General features: G+C 37.6%; 1 protein-coding gene across 3 annotated transcripts in view; it reads right to left on the bottom strand.

Annotated features, from left to right (window-relative positions):
* The window catches only part of bbox1 (butyrobetaine (gamma), 2-oxoglutarate dioxygenase (gamma-butyrobetaine hydroxylase) 1), a 78,094-nt gene extending 59,864 nt beyond the window's left edge, over positions 1 to 18,230 (bottom strand). Inside the window, exons 1-2 of one of the 3 annotated variants that reach the window (XM_061974841.2) lie at positions 18,166 to 18,230; positions 2,549 to 2,989 (exon numbers count right to left, since the gene is read on the bottom strand). In XM_061974841.2, the coding sequence (XP_061830825.1) occupies positions 2,549 to 2,950 (402 nt within the window). In that variant the 5' untranslated portion in view covers positions 2,951 to 2,989; positions 18,166 to 18,230. Of the gene's footprint in view, positions 1 to 2,548; positions 2,990 to 14,277; positions 14,867 to 18,165 lie in introns of those variants that run through there. The other 2 variants (XM_061974839.2, XM_061974840.2) reach the window with 2 other exon arrangements.
* Between the last annotated feature and the right edge of the window lie 253 nt (positions 18,231 to 18,483).

Here is an 18,483-nt window from a genome sequence, read left to right on the forward strand (position 1 = left end):
TTGATTGATTGATTGAGACTTTTATTAGTAGATTGCACAGTACAGTACCGGTACATATTCCGTACAATTGACCACTAAATGGTAACACCCGAATACATTTTTCAACTTGTTTACGTTAATCAACATTAAACTGCCTCAAGTTGTTGCTCAGATTAAATAAAATAACAAAACTTTTCTTCTATGTATAAAAAGTGCAACATTAAACAGTTTCAAGTCAACTCAGCCTCAGATTAACTTTGATTAACTCCCAACCTGGCTAACTTGGCAGTAAGAGGTGGGAACTGTTTGCTTGTCTTTATCTTTGTTGAAGCGATGTTCACTTGGGGGGTGGTGCCGCTTCAAATGGGTTAGCATGTTTGACGTGTTGGCAGAAGCATGCCTTACCGCTGCTGAACAATGTCGGCAAACCTCCGTCCTCCGTACCGCGCAGCCGAAGTGTTCCCAAACGGGAGATCTTAACGAGGCAGGAGGGTCTTCCAGCTCTGGCTTTTATATGTTGTCGTAACCCGGTCGTTGCTAGCATGCCGTGTGTTGTGCCTCGGTGTGCATTGTTTACACAACGTGCGCTACCCTATTAAATATGTCCGTGTGGAAACTCGTTCGGTACACCTCCGGACCGAACCGAAACCCCCCTACCAAAACGGTTCAATACAAATACACTTACCGTTACACCCCTAAAAACATATATTCAATACAATTCTAAACATTTGAACAAATAGCTAATAAATAGTCAAATTCACTTTTACCAATCGTGTATGTTCTTAAAGGGGAACATTATCACCAGACCTATGTAAGCGTCAATATATACCTTGATGTTGCAGAAAAAAGACCATATATTTTTTTAACCGATTTCCGAACTCTAAATGGGTGAATTTTGGCGAATTAAACGCCTTTCTAATATTCGCTCATCGGGAAGCAATCCGCCATTTTCTCAAACACCGAGTCAGCTCTGTTATTTTCCGTTTTTTCGACTGTTTTCCGTACCTTGGAGACATCATGCCTCGTCGGTGTGTTGTCGGAGGGTGTAACAACACGAACAGGGACGGATTCAAGTTGCACCAGTGGCCCAAAGATGCGAAAGTGGCAAGAAATTGGACGTTTGTTCCGCACACTTTACCGACGAAAGCTATGCTACGACAGAGATGGCAAGAATGTGTGGATATCCTGCGACACTCAAAGCAGATGCATTTCCAACGATAAAGTCAAAGAAATCTGCCGCCAGACCCCCATTAAATCTGCCGGAGTGTGTGAGCAATTCAGGGACAAAGGACCTCGGTAGCACGGCAAGCAATGGCGGCAGTTTGTTCCCCCAGACGAGCGAGCTAAACCCCCTGGATGTCTTGGCTCACACCGTCCCTTATGCCACCGAAGATGATCAAGAGAAGAATATCGACCCTAGCTTCCCTGGCCTGCTGACATCAACTCCAAAACTGGACAGATCAGCTTTCAGGAAAAGAGCGCGGATGAGGGTATGTCTACAGAATATATTAATTGATGAAAATTGGGTTGCCTGCACTCTCAAAGTGCATGTTGTTGCCAAATGTATTTCCTATGCTGTAAACCTAGTTCATAGTTGTTAGTTTCCTTTAATGCCAAACAAACACATACCAATCGTTGGTTAGAAGGCGATCGCCGAATTCGTCCTCGCTTTCTCCCGTGTCGCTGGCTGTCGTGTCGTTTTCGTCGGTTTCGCTTGCATACGGTTCAAACCGATATGGCTCAATAGCTTCAGTTTCTTCTTCAATTTCGTTTTCGCTACCTGCCTCCACACTACAACCATCCGTTTCAATACATTCGTAATCTGTTGAATCGCTTAAGCCGCTGAAATCCGAGTCTGAATCCGAGCTAATGTCGCTATAGCTTGCTGTTCTTTCCGCCATGTTTGTTTGTGTTGGCTTCACTGTGTGACGTCACAGGAAAATGGACGGGTGTATATAACGATGGTTAAAATCAGGCACTTTGAAGCTTTTTTTAGGGATATTGCGTGATGGGTAAAATTTTGAAAAAAACTTCAAAAAATATAATAAGCCACTGGGAACTGATTTTTAATGGTTTTAACCATTCTGAAATTGTGATAATGTTCCCCTTTAAACAGTATAGAACAGACTCAACATGACCCCTGAACAGGATGCCCTTCTTTGTAATGGCGCTGTTATTTCCCCCCCATGTGTTACTCAGAACTCTTGACCATGGTAAGTCCGTTACCTTAGTCTTGGATAGCCAATTCAGATAGATACTCAAATATTATTTTATTGTTTATGAAACCTCTCAGAGGGGTCTATAGAACTTCTTGAGTTATGCCAGTAAAATACATTCAAATTAAAAAAAACATTTGCCACACAGCAGACTCTTCCCGCACGCCGAACACCACGGTGCCTGCCCGCCCCCTCAACTACAAACGGCCATAACAAAGGCAGATCAAAAGATACCGGTATAGCGGTATTGTCTCAAAAAAAAACTGTGATACCGGTATACCGCTCAACCCTATGCCTGAATATACATAAGATTAGTAGTAATACAACTGTTTCTAATTTTATGATTTGCATACCTTGTTGTCATTGGTAACCTCCACAACATCGATGCCTGTGTGAATGTCCAAGTCGGACATCAAGAGTTTGCGGGCCTGAGCTGATTGCAGTGTACACATGGAGCACTGGCAGTTGTCTCTCAGCCATGTGAAGGGGTAAACACTACGCCCTCCATCTTCCCACTCAACCTCTAGCAGCCGCTCTTCATCTAGTGCCCTGGCATGTCTCACAGAGTGGCTGGCCACTGAGAGGGAGGCTGAACCTAAAGTCTGCTGTCCACGAAGCTGCACAAATGTCGGACAAGCAGGCGGTGGACGGAGAACCTTCTCTGGTCTACAGGAACTTACGACCTGGCAAGCTATTGAAGAGGTGCATCTCTGCAGGGCGGGTCGGGCAAACCGGGTCAAGGTGTTTCTTAACATTTTTCCAGGAGTCTCTTCCAAATCAGGCAGGACCGCCTACTGTGAAGTTCAACAGAAATACGATGTTTAGACAACAGGACACAGATGCAGTTCACACATTTGTTTCAACATAAAACACACAACATTTGATTAATTGTGGCTTATTGTTTGGATGACAGCAGCGCATATGGTGCCAGAAAACATAAACACGTTGGAACCAAGACTCTCTGTGTTTGAACATTTGTTACTCCTGCGGACCAACAAGCAATTTCTATATACCAAATAATAAATCTCAGGTTGATGTTTAACTTCTGATTAACAATTCCTCACATGCCTTTCAGGCAAATTTATGTGTGCAATTTTGATAAAGAAGTTACATTACTTTTGATGACCTGTGCAAACTAAAATATAGGAGGGTTGCATGTGACGTCACATCCGTTTTTCTTCTTTGCGGCTTGATTCACACGACAGCTTGAGCATAGCATTAAAACTAAGTTTGAGTGAGTTTAGAGTTTAAGCACAAAATGCTGTATTGCTGTTCTGGTTTTGGCTGTTTCAGTCGTTCAAATAGAGAGATAGGAAAGAGCTTTCATAAAATCCCTAAAGTGGTTCGAAAAGGTAATAAAGTCACGGGGAAAAAAAGGAAAGTGCGTAGAAGGAAATGGCTATTAAAAATATTGTCACTAAACGTGACAAAAGGACAGTAGATCACATTAGTTTGTGTTCTTTTGTGGTTGCTATGCCTAAATATAACTATGAAGACCTATTTGTGCAAATGAACTAACGTCATGGTAAGTCCGAGTAATATATATTGTGATTGTTGGTCTAATCACCGTATTTTCTATCTAAAAGCTAAGTTGTTGTGCAGAAAAGCCAAGTGATTTTATTCTACATGGATGACCACATTATAGCGAATTTGGTGATATTTGTTATCATCAAGATAATATCCTTAATAGTACCGTATTTTTTGGATTATAAATCACAGTTTTTTTCATAGTTTGGCCGGGGGTGCGATTTATACTCCGGAGCGACTTATGTGTGAAATTATTAACACATTACCGTAAAATATCAAATAATATTAATCTCATTCCCGTAAGAGACGAGGCGAATGTCAGCAATCGTCACACACACGTCAGCAATCGTCACACACACATCAACCAATGAAAATTCGGCTGTCATGGCAGAAGTGCATTGTGCGTCATGGCAGAAGTACATTGTGGGTCATGGGATGCTACCTGCTACTATGTCCGTAGCTATAAAAATGGATAATTTCAACATTGGAGGTAACTTATAAAAACTGAGAAGGGCTGAACAAAAACGGCACCAAAAAGGAAATCATATACTGCAGATTACAAGCTGGACGTAGTGAAATATGCAGCAGAAAACGGCAAGAGGAAGCAGCGCATACATTTGGAGTTGGCAGAGTTGTTTAGAAGCGACACAGAGGAAGAAGATTTCATCAAATTTAGCAATTAGGAGTGACAGATTGTTTGGTAAACATATAGCATGTTCTATATGTTAGTTATTTGAATGACTCTTACCATAATATGTTACGTTAACATACCAGACACATTCTCAGTTGGTTATTTATGCCTCATATAACGTACACTTATTCAGCCTGTTGTTCACTATTCTTTATTTATTTTAAGTTGCCTTTCAAATGTCTATTCTTGGTGTTGGATTTTATCAAATAAATTTCCCCCAAAAATGCGACTTACAGTATACTCGAGTGCGATGTATATATATTTTTTCCTTCTTTATTATGCATTTTCGGCCCGGTACGACGTATACTCCGGAGCGACTTATAATCCGAAAAATACGGTAATAATAAACTAGATGAATAAATCTGTCGTAGGCTCAACAGCATATACTGACTCTTGATATCGCTAGCAAACACTGCTGAACAACAAGGACATCTATAACTAAATGTTGGGGCAAAATATGACCATCACACATAAAAAAACTGCAGACATGAATTTTAGATAAGACTAATATTTGTAGCGGGAAATCAACTGCAAACAAACGTATCCTTTTTCTCAATAATGTCACGATCACAGCAGCACGGCACTCGTTATGTCAATCAAATAAATACGTTACTTACCGATGCAGGAATAAGTTTGACTTTGTCTTTCCGGATTAATGCCTTATTTTGTGGACCCCTTTGATGTAAAAGACATGATGTGCCTCTAATCTTTTCTTCTCTAAATACCATGAGTGTCAAGTAAAGTGAGGTATCAGTAACCTATTGGAGATAAATGGTTTAATTTTTTTATTGTAAAAATCCACTGCATCCCATTTAAAACATTTTTTCATGACCACTCTTGTATTAGCCTCTAAACGTCTCAAAACACGCCTAAATATGCACTGATTCAGGTAAATAAACAGTAGCCTAATGGGGCTTAGACCATCGCCTGAAACCCGGAAGTGCCCAGATGTGCCTCTAGGTCAAGTGATTGCTGTTGAATGGCCTTGTTTAAAACTTTTGCTTCAAATGGGTATAATTCAAAAGTTACCTACTGCTTTATACTACAAAAACCTACGCAAATGTCTTTCTACCTTTGTTTTTGTACGCCACACTTTTCGATAGGAATTTCCGCCAATATATTGCCCCGGTTTTCATATACCGTCTTGGTTATTGAGTGGCCAAATATTGCGCGTAACAAACTAGTCCGTCTGCCGGCGTATCATTCCGAGGAACCCAGTGTCCAGACAAAGAATCCCACGGTGACTCTGCACTTTTTGAATTAAGTATGGTTACCAAATTAGCGACCATGGGGCCAAAGAAAGTTGACAGCGTAGAACTTGGATCAACATTATGGAATTCAAGACAGAACTCGTAGCAAATTAGGACGGTGTTATCCGCATAGCTCTTACCTTCACTTCCTCGCCAAACAAGAGTTTGCAATAAAGGGTGTTTAACATTATTTTCGGCATGTGTAACTATAAGTGCTGCTACTTTTTCTCCACACTTTATACAATGCTGTGGCTATTTTATGGATTTCTTCCAAGTCCACAAGCCGCCCATTTCAGACCAATGACATTTCCAAACGAGACACAGTAGACCAATGAAATTGTTCACATGAAATCATTCAGTACCAAAGAAAATGGCACAAAGCCAGCAGAAAGTGAAAGCCAAAACGAGGCAGTGAAAACGCTGGACATAGACGCCCCGAGTTCACTCAACTATGACCCTGAAAAAGGCCCAGGTACAAGGGAGGACGACGAAGACAGCTCTCCTTGAGTAAGGTTGGGCGTTATTTAAATCTGACTGATTCCAGTTCCTAACGATTCCGATTCTTTATAGAGGCAAGGTCAAAAATGTACTATTTCCAAGTGGTATATAATAATCAATAATTTAACTTGAATTTAAACGTTATAATGTTTCTTTCCACAGGAGTGCACTTTCCCAAAAGTGTATTTTTTTTAAAAGCTCATAAAAAAGCATTCACACATATCCATTTCAATCAGGGTTTTATGTTGCGGATTTAGATCATCCATGAGTGAAATTGGCCTATACCAATCACATGTATTGACTTAAAGGGGAACATTATCACCAGACCTATGTAAGCGTCAATATATACCTTGATGTTGCAGAAAAAAGACCATATATTTTTTTAACCGATTTCCGAACTCTAAATGGGTGAATTTTGGCGAATTAAACGCCTTTCTAATATTCGCTCTCGGAGCGATGACGTCACATCGGGAAGCAATCCGCCATTTTCTCAAACACCGAGTCAAATCAGCTCTGTTATTTTCCGTTTATTCGACTGTTTTCCGTACCTTGGAGACATCATGCCTCGTCGGTGTGTTGTCGGAGGGTGTAACAACACGAACAGGGACGGATTCAAGTTGCACCAGTGGCCCAAAGATGCGAAAGTGGCAAGAAATTGGACGTTTGTTCCGCACACTTTACCGACGAAAGCTATGCTACGACAGAGATGGCAAGAATGTGTGGATATCCTGCGACACTCAAAGCAGATGCATTTCCAACGATAAAGTCAAAGAAATCTGCCGCCAGACCCCCAATGAATCTGCTAGAGTGTGTGAGCAATTCAGGGACAAAGGACCTCGGTAGCACGGCAAGAAATGGCGGCAGTTTGTTCCCGCAGACGAGCGAGCTAAACCCCCTATCGACCCTAGCTTCCCTGGCCTGCTGACATCAACTCCAAAACTGGACAGATCAGCTTTCAGGAAAAGAGCGCGGATGAGGGTATGTCTCCAGAATATATTAATTGATGAAAATTGGGCTGTCTGCACTCTCAAAGTGCATGTTGTTGCCAAATGTATTTCATATGCTTTAAACCTAGTTCACAGTTGTTAGTTTCCTTTAATGCCAAACAAACACATACCAATCGTTGGTTAGAAGGCCATCGCCAAATTCGTCCTCGCTTTCTCCCGTGTCGCTGGCTGTCGTGTCGTTTTCGTCGGTTTCGCTTGCATATGGTTCAAACCGATATGGCTCAATAGCTTCAGTTTCTTCTTCAATTTGCCTCCACACTACAACCATCCGTTTCAATACATTCGTAATCTGTTGAATCGCTTAAGCCGCTGAAATCCGAGTCTGAATCCGAGCTAATGTCGCTATAGCTTGCTGTTCTTTCCGCCATGTTTGTTTGTGTTGGCTTCACTATGTGACGTCACAGGAAAATGGGCGGGTGGTTAAAATCAGGCACTTTGAAGCTTTTTTTAGGGATATTGCGTGATGGGTAAAATTTTGAAAAAAACTTCGAAAAATATAATAAGCCACTGGGAACTGATTTTTAATGGTTTTAACAATTCTGAAATTGTGATAATGTTCCCCTTTAAATTTTTTGTATTCATTTATGGTGGATACTATTGACTGTGTAACAATGTCAACACAACTTTTCCACTCATTCTTTTTTGTCTTACAATTGTTTGTTCAAATTAAAACAATAACTAAACAGAAGCAAAAACTATCTATGGCTCATTTAAATCCTTTGGTGTTTACCCTCAAAGTCGTCCTGTGTCCAGGGGATTATTCCCAGAGTTTGTTAACATTACCGAAAACAAAAGAAAAAATACGATTTTGGAAAAATATCTATGTAATCACTTTAATATGAATCATACAATAATACTACCCTGGGTATCAACACTGTCAATTTATGAATTGGCCGTTTCCCCCCTACTTGTGTGCCTGAGAGTGTTTGCTAAACAACAACAGAGAAGCACAACAGTTGCTAACCTGTCCTGCGGTGATAAATAAAACTTGCAAACTGCAGTTTTATTTGTCGAACTCGAGGATTATTGACTCAGAGGAGTGGCTCCACACGGTGAATGGTGATACAGTTAGCAGCTTAGACATCTCTTTGGCAGCTCATTCTTCCGGGGGGCAGAATGAGCTACGAATCAACATTTAAAATTGTGGATGATTCCGGGAGAATTTGAACGTAACGGTGCATTCCAGTTGAACTTGAAAGTCGGAATTTCCGAGTTCTTCGTCGTAAATTTGAACTAGAATTCCCCCAAAGGTTGGAAATCCTACTCGGAAAGTCGGGGAGTCCTCACCAACCCCGATGTGGCCACCTTGATTTCCGACCTCGTAATTGAAACGCTCATGACTTGGCTGTGATGTCATTCCCAGCCTGGATTTCCAACTTACGAAGTTAATGGAACGCACAATTACACTGAGTTGCCATCGATGCCCAACCTTCCATTATGCTACTTTCTACTGTGTTGTTGAATTTGTTAAAGAACGTCATGTTTCAAGGCTACGACTAATAGACGAATATTTGTACAACATAAAATGTGTCCCTTAATGAGGTGGGTTTGCAGGCATGTGATTTTTCCGTCTAAAGTCGGAAGTCCGTCTTTTTTAATCTCGGGAAAGAAAAAAAAAATTATCTCCCGTTTTTCCGTTTTTTTTTTCCAACCCTAAATCAAGATTCGAGACGTAGTTTATATTACGCCGTAGTTGATTGGTCGATATGTTCCTTGTGACCAATCAGGACATCTGTTATGAATGATGACGTTAATAACATCATCATTCATAATGGTTATTACCGCCATTTTCCATATGTAAACGATGTTGGTTCTCGAGAGAAAGGACGCTTTACGAGTAAAAGAAATTGATAAACATGTCAAAAATAAGTTTCGATGGGACTGGATGGAAAGGGAAATCACTGATACTGTTGGGAAGTAGGAAGTTACGACTTTGTTCGGTGATTTTATTCGGAAAATCGATCGTCCCGGAAAGGTTTTGTGCACGTGGTGTCATGATAATATTGACTATGGATCACAAGGTTTCAAGGCTTTGGAAGTACATGCGAAACGCCAAAAACATATGAAACAACTTGAAGCAAGGAAAACAAACTTTTCACTAGCTGGTACTTTTGGATGTCAACCGAAAGTGAGCAAACCTTACGGACTTCATCCTTTGTTTACATCGACAACTGCCGTAGACATCGAGAGGAAAGATCCACCCAAACAACCCACTTCAGTTGCAGACAGGGTTGTTAATAATGAGGTAAGCTAAAAAATATTTGCTTGCGAAATACGCATGTTTGTTTTAAATATTAACCAATTATTGCTTTGCGAAATATAAATGGGTTTTTCTAAAAATAAAAAGCCACGTGAAAATATATTATGAAATTACAGAAATTCAAAGAGTCGCATTATTGATTCCAGTTAACAATTAATTTGAAATAAATTTGCATATAATACTATTTTGTAATATTAAGTTCTTATGTAGTCTCTTGAAACAACATTGTCAGCGGTGTAACAATCTTGAAGGTAAATATTTTCACACTTGTTTCATGCAATATGTCAGTGTCCTCACATTATTATTATTTCCTATTTTCAAATATGAGTAAACAATACTAAACATGTTTAATTATTTTCATAAATTGATATCCTATTTTGGCGAAAAGAATGAAATGTTTACATTTGGTATTTTGTTATATTTATAACTAAACTTGTAGGCAATTAGGCATATACATTAAAACTGTGAATTGTTATTAGTGATAATAACACTGATCAATGTGACACCTGTGGATGTGAAATGAACACAAGATGTAAATATTAGTGACTAAATACTGTTGGGACTGAACCATATACAGTGATTCATTAGGATAATTGGGTTATGTATGTTCTATTAATGATGTTTTCATGTCTTTAAACACTAAAATATTTTCTTCAAATGGTGCTGTCTTTGTTAATTTGAGTGAAAAACCAGGAGCTTCGGGGGCCTTCGTCCCCCAGACCCCCGGAAATGTTTTCAGTCTTTTTCATTGTGGTCAAATCACATGCCTGGGTTTGTCATATATAGCCGGCAAATTACGGTATTCTCTAAAAAAAAAAAAGTTTGTGTTAAAGGGGAATTGCACTTTTTTTTTTTTTTCCCCCTTTCGTTCACAATCATTATGAAAGACAAGAAGACAAATTTTTTTTTTTTTTTTTGCATTCTAACATGTAAAAATCAGCTTGTTCTAAGTCGCTAGCAATGCAGCTAATGGGAGCAATCAATTCTACCGCTAAATCCCTTTTAAATACATTCAAAAATCGTCACCAATACATCATTCACGTTCCGTAACCCGGATAATAACTAAACTGTAGCTACTTTGTTATTGTAAGAGTGAACACTGAGGAACTCTCTTTCTAGCGTAGTAACACATCGGCGTGCTTCGGTATTAGCCATAAAAACTAACTACAGCGGGAGATAAGATAGTGTCGTCGTGGCGTCCAACTCATGCTTAGAGAGCACAGTTTTTCGGTTCAATGTGAACATTTGAATATCTTAGTTGCCAGGACAGCAATGTAGAAGTTTACAACGTCAGAATTGTGAAGTGAAATATTTGATGTAAATAAAGTTGTAAAACAGATCGATTTATTTGCCATTTTATATCTGTACGGTTTCAAAATGAATACTGTCGAATTTCGCCACAGTGATTACAACAAAATGTAAGCTAAAACATTGTTTGCGTCAATGTGAATTCCCTCACACTGTATTTGTCTACACCAGGGGTCAGCAACCCGCGGCTCTCAAGCCCGCATGCGGCTCTTTAGTGCCGCCCTAGTGGCTCCCTGGAGCATTTTTAAAAAAGCATTGAAAATGGAAAAAGATGGGTGGAAAATATATTTTTTTGTTTTAGTATGTTTTTTTGTTTGAGGGCAAACATGACACAACCCTTCCCAATTATTAGAAAGCCCACTGTTTAATATGTGTGTGTGTATGCTTCACTGTGTCAAGACGGGGACTATGGTGTGTTTGTTTTCCCGAGATGCAAGTAAAGCTGGACTGGTCATGGCGTGAAGGTAAATACATATTTATTTATAACACTCAAAGGAACAAAAAGCGCGCTCAAGGCGGATGTACAAACTTGACTAACGAAACAAAAAGACTTGCACGTGGGCAAAAAACTGTGAATAATTAAACAAAAAACACTAACTGTGGCATTAATAGAAAAAAACTTACTTGGACATGGCATGACGTGCGCAGAGGCAAAAGTGTGACAGGGGTATGAATCCGGGATTTCGCCAGGACGACGAACTGAAAACAATTAACTTAAATACTACCGACATGATTAGCAAAAACAGGTGCGTGACTCAAAACGTGACGTGACAGGTGAAAACTAATGGGTTGCTATTGTCACAAAACAAAACAAAAGTGCACAAAAAGTCCAAAAACAAAACCGAACATGACTAAAACAAAACATGATCACACAGACATGACACACTGGTGAGCGCATTTGGTGAACATCGTTTTTGTCCTACTAATTTCGGCGGTTCTTGAACTCACCATAGTGTGGACTGTGACGCAACAGTTTGTTTACATGCAAAATCTTCCACTCCTTCTTTGTCTCATTTTGTCCACCAAACGTTATGTGCTGTGCGTGAAAGCACAAATATGCGCTTTGTTGATGTTATTGACTTGTTGGAGTGCTAATCAGGCATATTTGGTCACTATATGACTGCAAGCTAATCAATGCTAACATACTATTTAGGCTAGCTGTATGTACATATTGCATCGTTATGCCTTATTTGTAGGTAAATCTGAGCTTATTTAATATCCTTTACTTTTGTCCTCTTTGTATGTAATTTATATTTCCATGTGTCATGACACATTATCTGTATGTAATATTGACTGCATTTCAGTTTTTGTGCCATGTTGTTCCAGACCACAGCAAACATTACACAGCTTGCCAAAGATTGTAATAAATCTATTAAAAGAAGACGGCCTGCCGTTTCCTTTAACTTGGGCACACACATCTATACGTTTGGCCATTAAAAGCCAGTAATTTCCAGGAGTTATCTCACCTTCTGATTAGCCTCTGATTTACTAATGGTTTCTATTGTTGTAAAAATGTGTAGAATAAATATTACATTTCAACATTTCTGTCAACGAAGATTTGTTTCAGCCTGTGACACATAGTCATTTTGATAGTAGGCTAGTATAGCTAATATAGACACTTACATCATGTGTTGCCTTCTTTACAAGACTTATATACAGCTTTTCATTTATTGCGGCTCCAGACAAATTAGTTTTTTGTATTTTTGGTCCAATATGGCTCTTTCAACGTTTTTGGTTGCCGACCCCTGGTCTACACGCTCACTGGTCAGTTGATTCAATGAAAGTAACGTAATTTAAAGTCAGTACTTGTACACAGGGCATACAAGGCAGCTCCTTTATATTAGTATTTTGTTTCATGCAAATATTTGCATTTTTTGCATTTGTGAGCATGCTCAGTAGCGTTGGTGTGGCAGACATCGGTGGGTAGCAGATATCTACAGAAAACCGTAAAACAAGCTGACAGGAAGTGACGTCTTACCGATCGGGTCTTCCGGGCCCAATTGGGTAGTGACAAGTAGGGTTGTACGGTATACCGGTATTAGTATAGAACCGCGATACTAATGAATCATATTCGCTACTATACCGCCTCTGAAAAGTACCAGTCCGCCATACCCTAATCCTCGCCTCCATGGTGACAAATAAAGTAAGTTTCTTACAAGTATCATCCCTGCAGGACGAGGAATAGCTAAACATGCTTCACTACACACCGTAGCTCACCGGCGTCAAAATGTAAACAAACGCCATTGGTGGATCTACACCTAACATCCATTGGAATGATACTAAGTACAGCAGCATATCTAGTTGATACTACTATGATTACGTCGATATTTTTTGTCATCACATCTTTTTATTTATATTATGTTTATAAAGTCAGGAAATATGTCCCTGGACACATGAGGACTTTTTGAATATGACCAATGTATGATCCTGTAACGACTTGGTATCGGATTGATACCCAAATTTGTGGCATCATCCAAAACAAATGTAAAGTATCAAACAACAGAAGAATAAGTGATTATTACATTTTAACAGAAGTGTAGATAGAACATTATAGACTTAGACTTAGACTTCCTTTTTATTGTCATTCAAATTTGAACTTTACAGCACAGATAAGAACGAAATTTCGTTACATAAGCTCATGGTAGTGCAGGATAAAAAAGCAATAAGGTGCATATATAAATAAATATATATAAATATATATATATATATATGTATATATATATATAAAATAAATACATATATATAAATAAATAAATAGATTACTGTACAGATAAATATATTGCACTTTTTCACATGCGTCCACGTTTATGGATGTATGTTATATTGTCTATTAAAGGAGAAAGTAAGCAGATATTAACAGTAAATGAACAAGTAGATTAATAATTCATTTTCTACCACCTGTCCTTAATTTTGACGAAATGATAGAATGGAAAATGACAATATACGTCAGCAGCTAAATTAGGAGCCTTTGCTTGCTTACTTACTAATGAAAGACAAGTTGTCCAGTATGTTCACTATTTTATTTAAGGACAAACTTGCAATAAGAAACATATGTTTAATGTACCGTGATATTTTTTTTGTTAAAATAAAGCCAATAATGCATTTTTTTGTGTGGCCCCCTTTATTTAGAAAAGTATTGAAAAGTATCGAAATAATTTTGGTACCGGTACCAAAATATTGCTATCGAGACTACACTAGTGACAAAATTATCAAAGTGCCGTTATGAGTCACGGTTTTTCCAAATTCAAAACGGGAGTTCCAACGCGGTTATCATCACGACCATTTATCGTTCCATCCCCAATTTGCATCAACATACCCAGGGCTTGCTATGATGTGCTGTGATGTAACAACCCACATTGCAGTCCCATTGCTCACTCACCCTTTTAACTCAACAACAGCACATGATTTTAACTTAACAGTTTAAACTCACACCCCAACTAACTCAAGCTAAGATAATAAATATAAGCAACCTTTTCTTTCAATATTCAATTTCAACACTTTATGCTCTTTTATAGAAAACATGAATGGATCGATACTTAACTACCAATATCAGCTCCAGTATCGTATTACCAGCCGTGACATCACTTCCAGCGGGTGCATTTGATTTACAAGCACACAAAACACAAGGACGGAGCCGACCGTGTTTGGACAATATATCCGTCTACTAATATAAACCGACTGTTTTATATCGATAACTACGACATGTTTCATATTAAACCCATATAAACATTTATCGAACAAATCCCAAGCGACGCCGTTTACGTGCTACTGGCGCTAGCTAAACAATATCAACAACACATTCTCGGTTCTTATCGGCACTTTCGCTACTAAGCTTTTTTTTTTTCTTTTTTTTTTTTTGTGTATCCATTTATATTTTGGAGCTGTTGGGGGGGAAAAAAAGCAGAGAACACGACTCATTTTGCTACCTGTGTTTAGATTTCCTGGTGTTTCCTCGGCGTCCGTAAACACAACTGTCGACTGTCAGTGTGAGAGAAGTAGGTGAAAGGTCGCAGCAGCAGGAGGCAGTGCAATATGACATAACCACAACGCCTCGGAGCATATTAAATCTATTTATTGATGCTAACTAAGTCATCTACATGTTTTTAAATACATTATCTAAAAGGTGTGTCATGTTTATGTAAGATAAAGACACAGTTAAAAAAACAAAACATGTTTTACAGCTTTTCTTAGCCTTATGCCAGAAAAATTAATAAAATATCTATTTATTACTAGATAATTTTGTAAAGGGCTATTTCCTTTATATCAGTATTTGTATGACATGTTCCAAAGGCTATGTATTTAAATGCTACTACAGGGGTGTCCAAAGAGCGGCCCGGGGGCTATTTTGCAGCCCGCAAACTGAGTTTTCAACAACAGTGAAAATGTAAGAAAACATTGGAATGTAATAATTAAAAGTAATATGCTCAGTCACATATAACACAAAGTTGTGTCCTTAAATATATATAATATTTGATTTCAATATTTTTTTTTTAAATAAAAAAATAAAATAAAATTGACCGATACTTGACTTTTCAGTATTTGTATGTATTTTCAAATCTTAAAAATATATTTACAAATACGCGTTTATTTATGCAAATTATTTATTTATTTGTATATCACATTTGTATTTGTATATTTATTGATATATGCACACGTATTAATATAATATTGATATATATATATATATATATATATATATATATATATATATATATATAAGTTGATGTGAGACAATTCTACTTCCATAGAAAACAACAGTAAAAATTTAACAAAAAAGAGCAAAAAAATTGGAACGTAATGAGAAAAAGCTTAAATGTTCTAACTAATCATGATTAAAAACATACTCCATTGCCTATAATACAAAGCTGACACAAATTGTTGTCTTTGAATATATATAATATTTGTTTTTAGCATTTTTTTAAATTAAGAAAATATCAAAATTTTTAGTATGCAGCCCCTTGGTGGAAGAAGTTTAGACACCTCTGATCTAAAAATATTAGAAGCTCTTGAAATAAAAATGAAAGGAAAACAATATATACAAGTTTGGTTAGTTGATTAAAAACTAATACTAACTTAGGAACTCATTAATTTGAAAAAATACAGCAACAATAATAAACACTGATACATGTGTAACTGAACATGAATATTTTCATACAGGCAGAATTTTAACACAATAGGTTGTGCAGTTACACAATCGTATTATTATTATTTCATTCGTACAGGGGAAAAAACAACAGTAAAAAAAAATAAGAAAAAAAAATAAGAAAAAAGAGTAAAAAATCGGAATGTATTGAGAAAAAGCTCAAATGTTCTAACTAATAAATATTAGAAATATACTTAGTCACCTGTAATACAAAGCTGACACAAAGTGTTGTCTTTAAAAATATATAATATCTGTTTTTACCATTTGTAATAAATGAACAAATAGAATAAGCGGTAGAAAATGGATGGATGGATGGAACAAATATCAACATGGTCCAACATATTTTGACGTTTCCCTTGGTGGAAAAGGCTTGGACACGCCTGTGCTGTAAGTACCATTCCATTCCATATTAACTTGCAAGGCAGTAGCAATCAATTATGGGGCCCCATACACAACATTCCTGAAGGGCCCCACACCCTTCCCTAAAACCCCAAATCACACACTTGCTATGTTACCATGCACTAAACACTAATTATTGCATGAATCAAGTAAAACTAGCTTTTTAAAACACATGTTTACTTTTTAATTTATTTTTTACAAAAAAGTGTCAACCAATTTAACACAAAGTGGCCAGAACACAAATGTACTTAAATATTTAAGTCAGTTGAATATGATTATAAATGTGTCAAGTTTCTCTTCACTTCAGAATGTAAGGTAGAGATCATCAGTGGACAATACGAATCATAATATTACATAATTATTAAGACAATATTATATTTATTTGTATTACATTGCTGACTATATTATTATTATTATTATCTCCTGGGGCATTAGCCTTCCCCGCCCGTGTCTTCAAAATATTTTCTTAACTTAATCAAGTATCCTGGAATTCGCCACAGTTACGTGCAAAGAGTTCAAACCAGCTTTTTTTAAAACACATGTAAAAACTTTCATTAGGTTTTTGACTTTTTAAAGCTGTACAACATACTGCATATAGATAAACATAAAACATAAACAAGGACCTGTTTTTTTTTTTTTTTTTTTACTAAAAAGAAAAATATAAAGTGGCCAAAATATGAATTAAAAAAATATTCCTATACCCTCTCATTATTCACTTAAATATGATTATAAATGTCAATTTTATTTCAGAGCTTAAAGTAGGGATTAGCCTATTCACGTAGCATTACCATCAGTGTATAAGACTATTCACTACCTACTCAGTGGCCTAGTGGTTAGAGTGTCCGCCCTGAGATCGGTAGGTTGTGAGTTCAAACCCCGGCCGAGTCATACCAAAGACTATAAAAATGGGACCCATTACCTCCCTGCTTGGCACTCAGCATCAAGGGTTGGAATTGGGGGTTAAATCACCAAAATGATTCCCGGGCGCGGCCACCGCTGCTGCCCACTGCTCCCCTCACCTCCCAGGGGGTGATCAAGGGTGATGGGTCAAATGCAGAGAATAATCTCGCCACACCTAGTGTGTGTGTGACAATCATTGGTACTTTAACTTTTTTAACTTTATTCATAAAAATGCATCATTATTATTATGACTATATTATTATTAGTTACCGTATTTTTCGGACTATAAGTCGCAGTTTTTTTTCATACTTTGGCCGGGCTCCAGTGCGATTTATATATGTTTTTTTCCTTCTTTATTATGCATTTTCGCCAGGTGCGACTTATACTCCGAAAAATACGGTATATTATTATATCATATTATTTTTATTATTTTAAACCTATTGACAATCCTTGAATGCACCACATGTTCAATGAGATGCATGCATAAAACTTATACATAACTTTTTCCCATGCTGCCATAGATAAATGTATTATATTTTACCTTTCTTATTACTTCATCCTTGTTTCAAAATGCTTCACGTTGTTGCGCGAACGCTTAAAGCTGAGCTTTGATGGCGTTACGATGTCATGGTATGTCTTGGATCAAAGTGTTTCCATGCCGAAACTGCCGCTGAAATGGACCATGTTGCACTTATGACAGAGGATGTAGTTGGTCTTAGCCATTCTTAATTTGATACAACTTTCCTGCAATATTTATTTTTTCCCTCACCGTTTCTGGCGTCGTCCTTTTTTTTTTAAATAAATGACAAATTCACATTCCACATCAACGTCTCTGTTAACTTGTATTGTTTAACCAAAGGTCAAAACGTCAACAACGAATATGAGCAATTTGGCATGTGGGCAAAAATAAAAACAATAATAAATACATATTAATATTTGTCAGGTATTGTCTTTATGATTCCAATTGTTTTGAACACACATAATTACCCTCTGATTGCGTAATCCTTCATAAACTCAGCGGGAGGGCGCGTGCCTGTTCCTGTTTGTCAGCATGTCTGCAATAACGTATGTTGTAACATTAATCATACCCTGTGACTATTAACAGCCTGTGTAATGTCTTTGATGTAAGCATGACATCATCATCTTGCCAATACAATAAACTGCAGGGAAATGTCGTACGGTCATCTTTCTACAGAGAGGAACAACAGGGACTTTTAAAACCAAAAGAACCAAGGATAGGCGCTTGGACTTTGTACACAAATAAAGGTAAGAGAACAAATTGGTTTTAGGTATAAAAAAAAATAT

The sequence above is a fragment of the Nerophis lumbriciformis genome, linkage group LG15, assembly GCF_033978685.3.
Source record: "Nerophis lumbriciformis linkage group LG15, RoL_Nlum_v2.1, whole genome shotgun sequence".
Classification (NCBI taxonomy): domain Eukaryota; kingdom Metazoa; phylum Chordata; class Actinopteri; order Syngnathiformes; family Syngnathidae; genus Nerophis; species Nerophis lumbriciformis.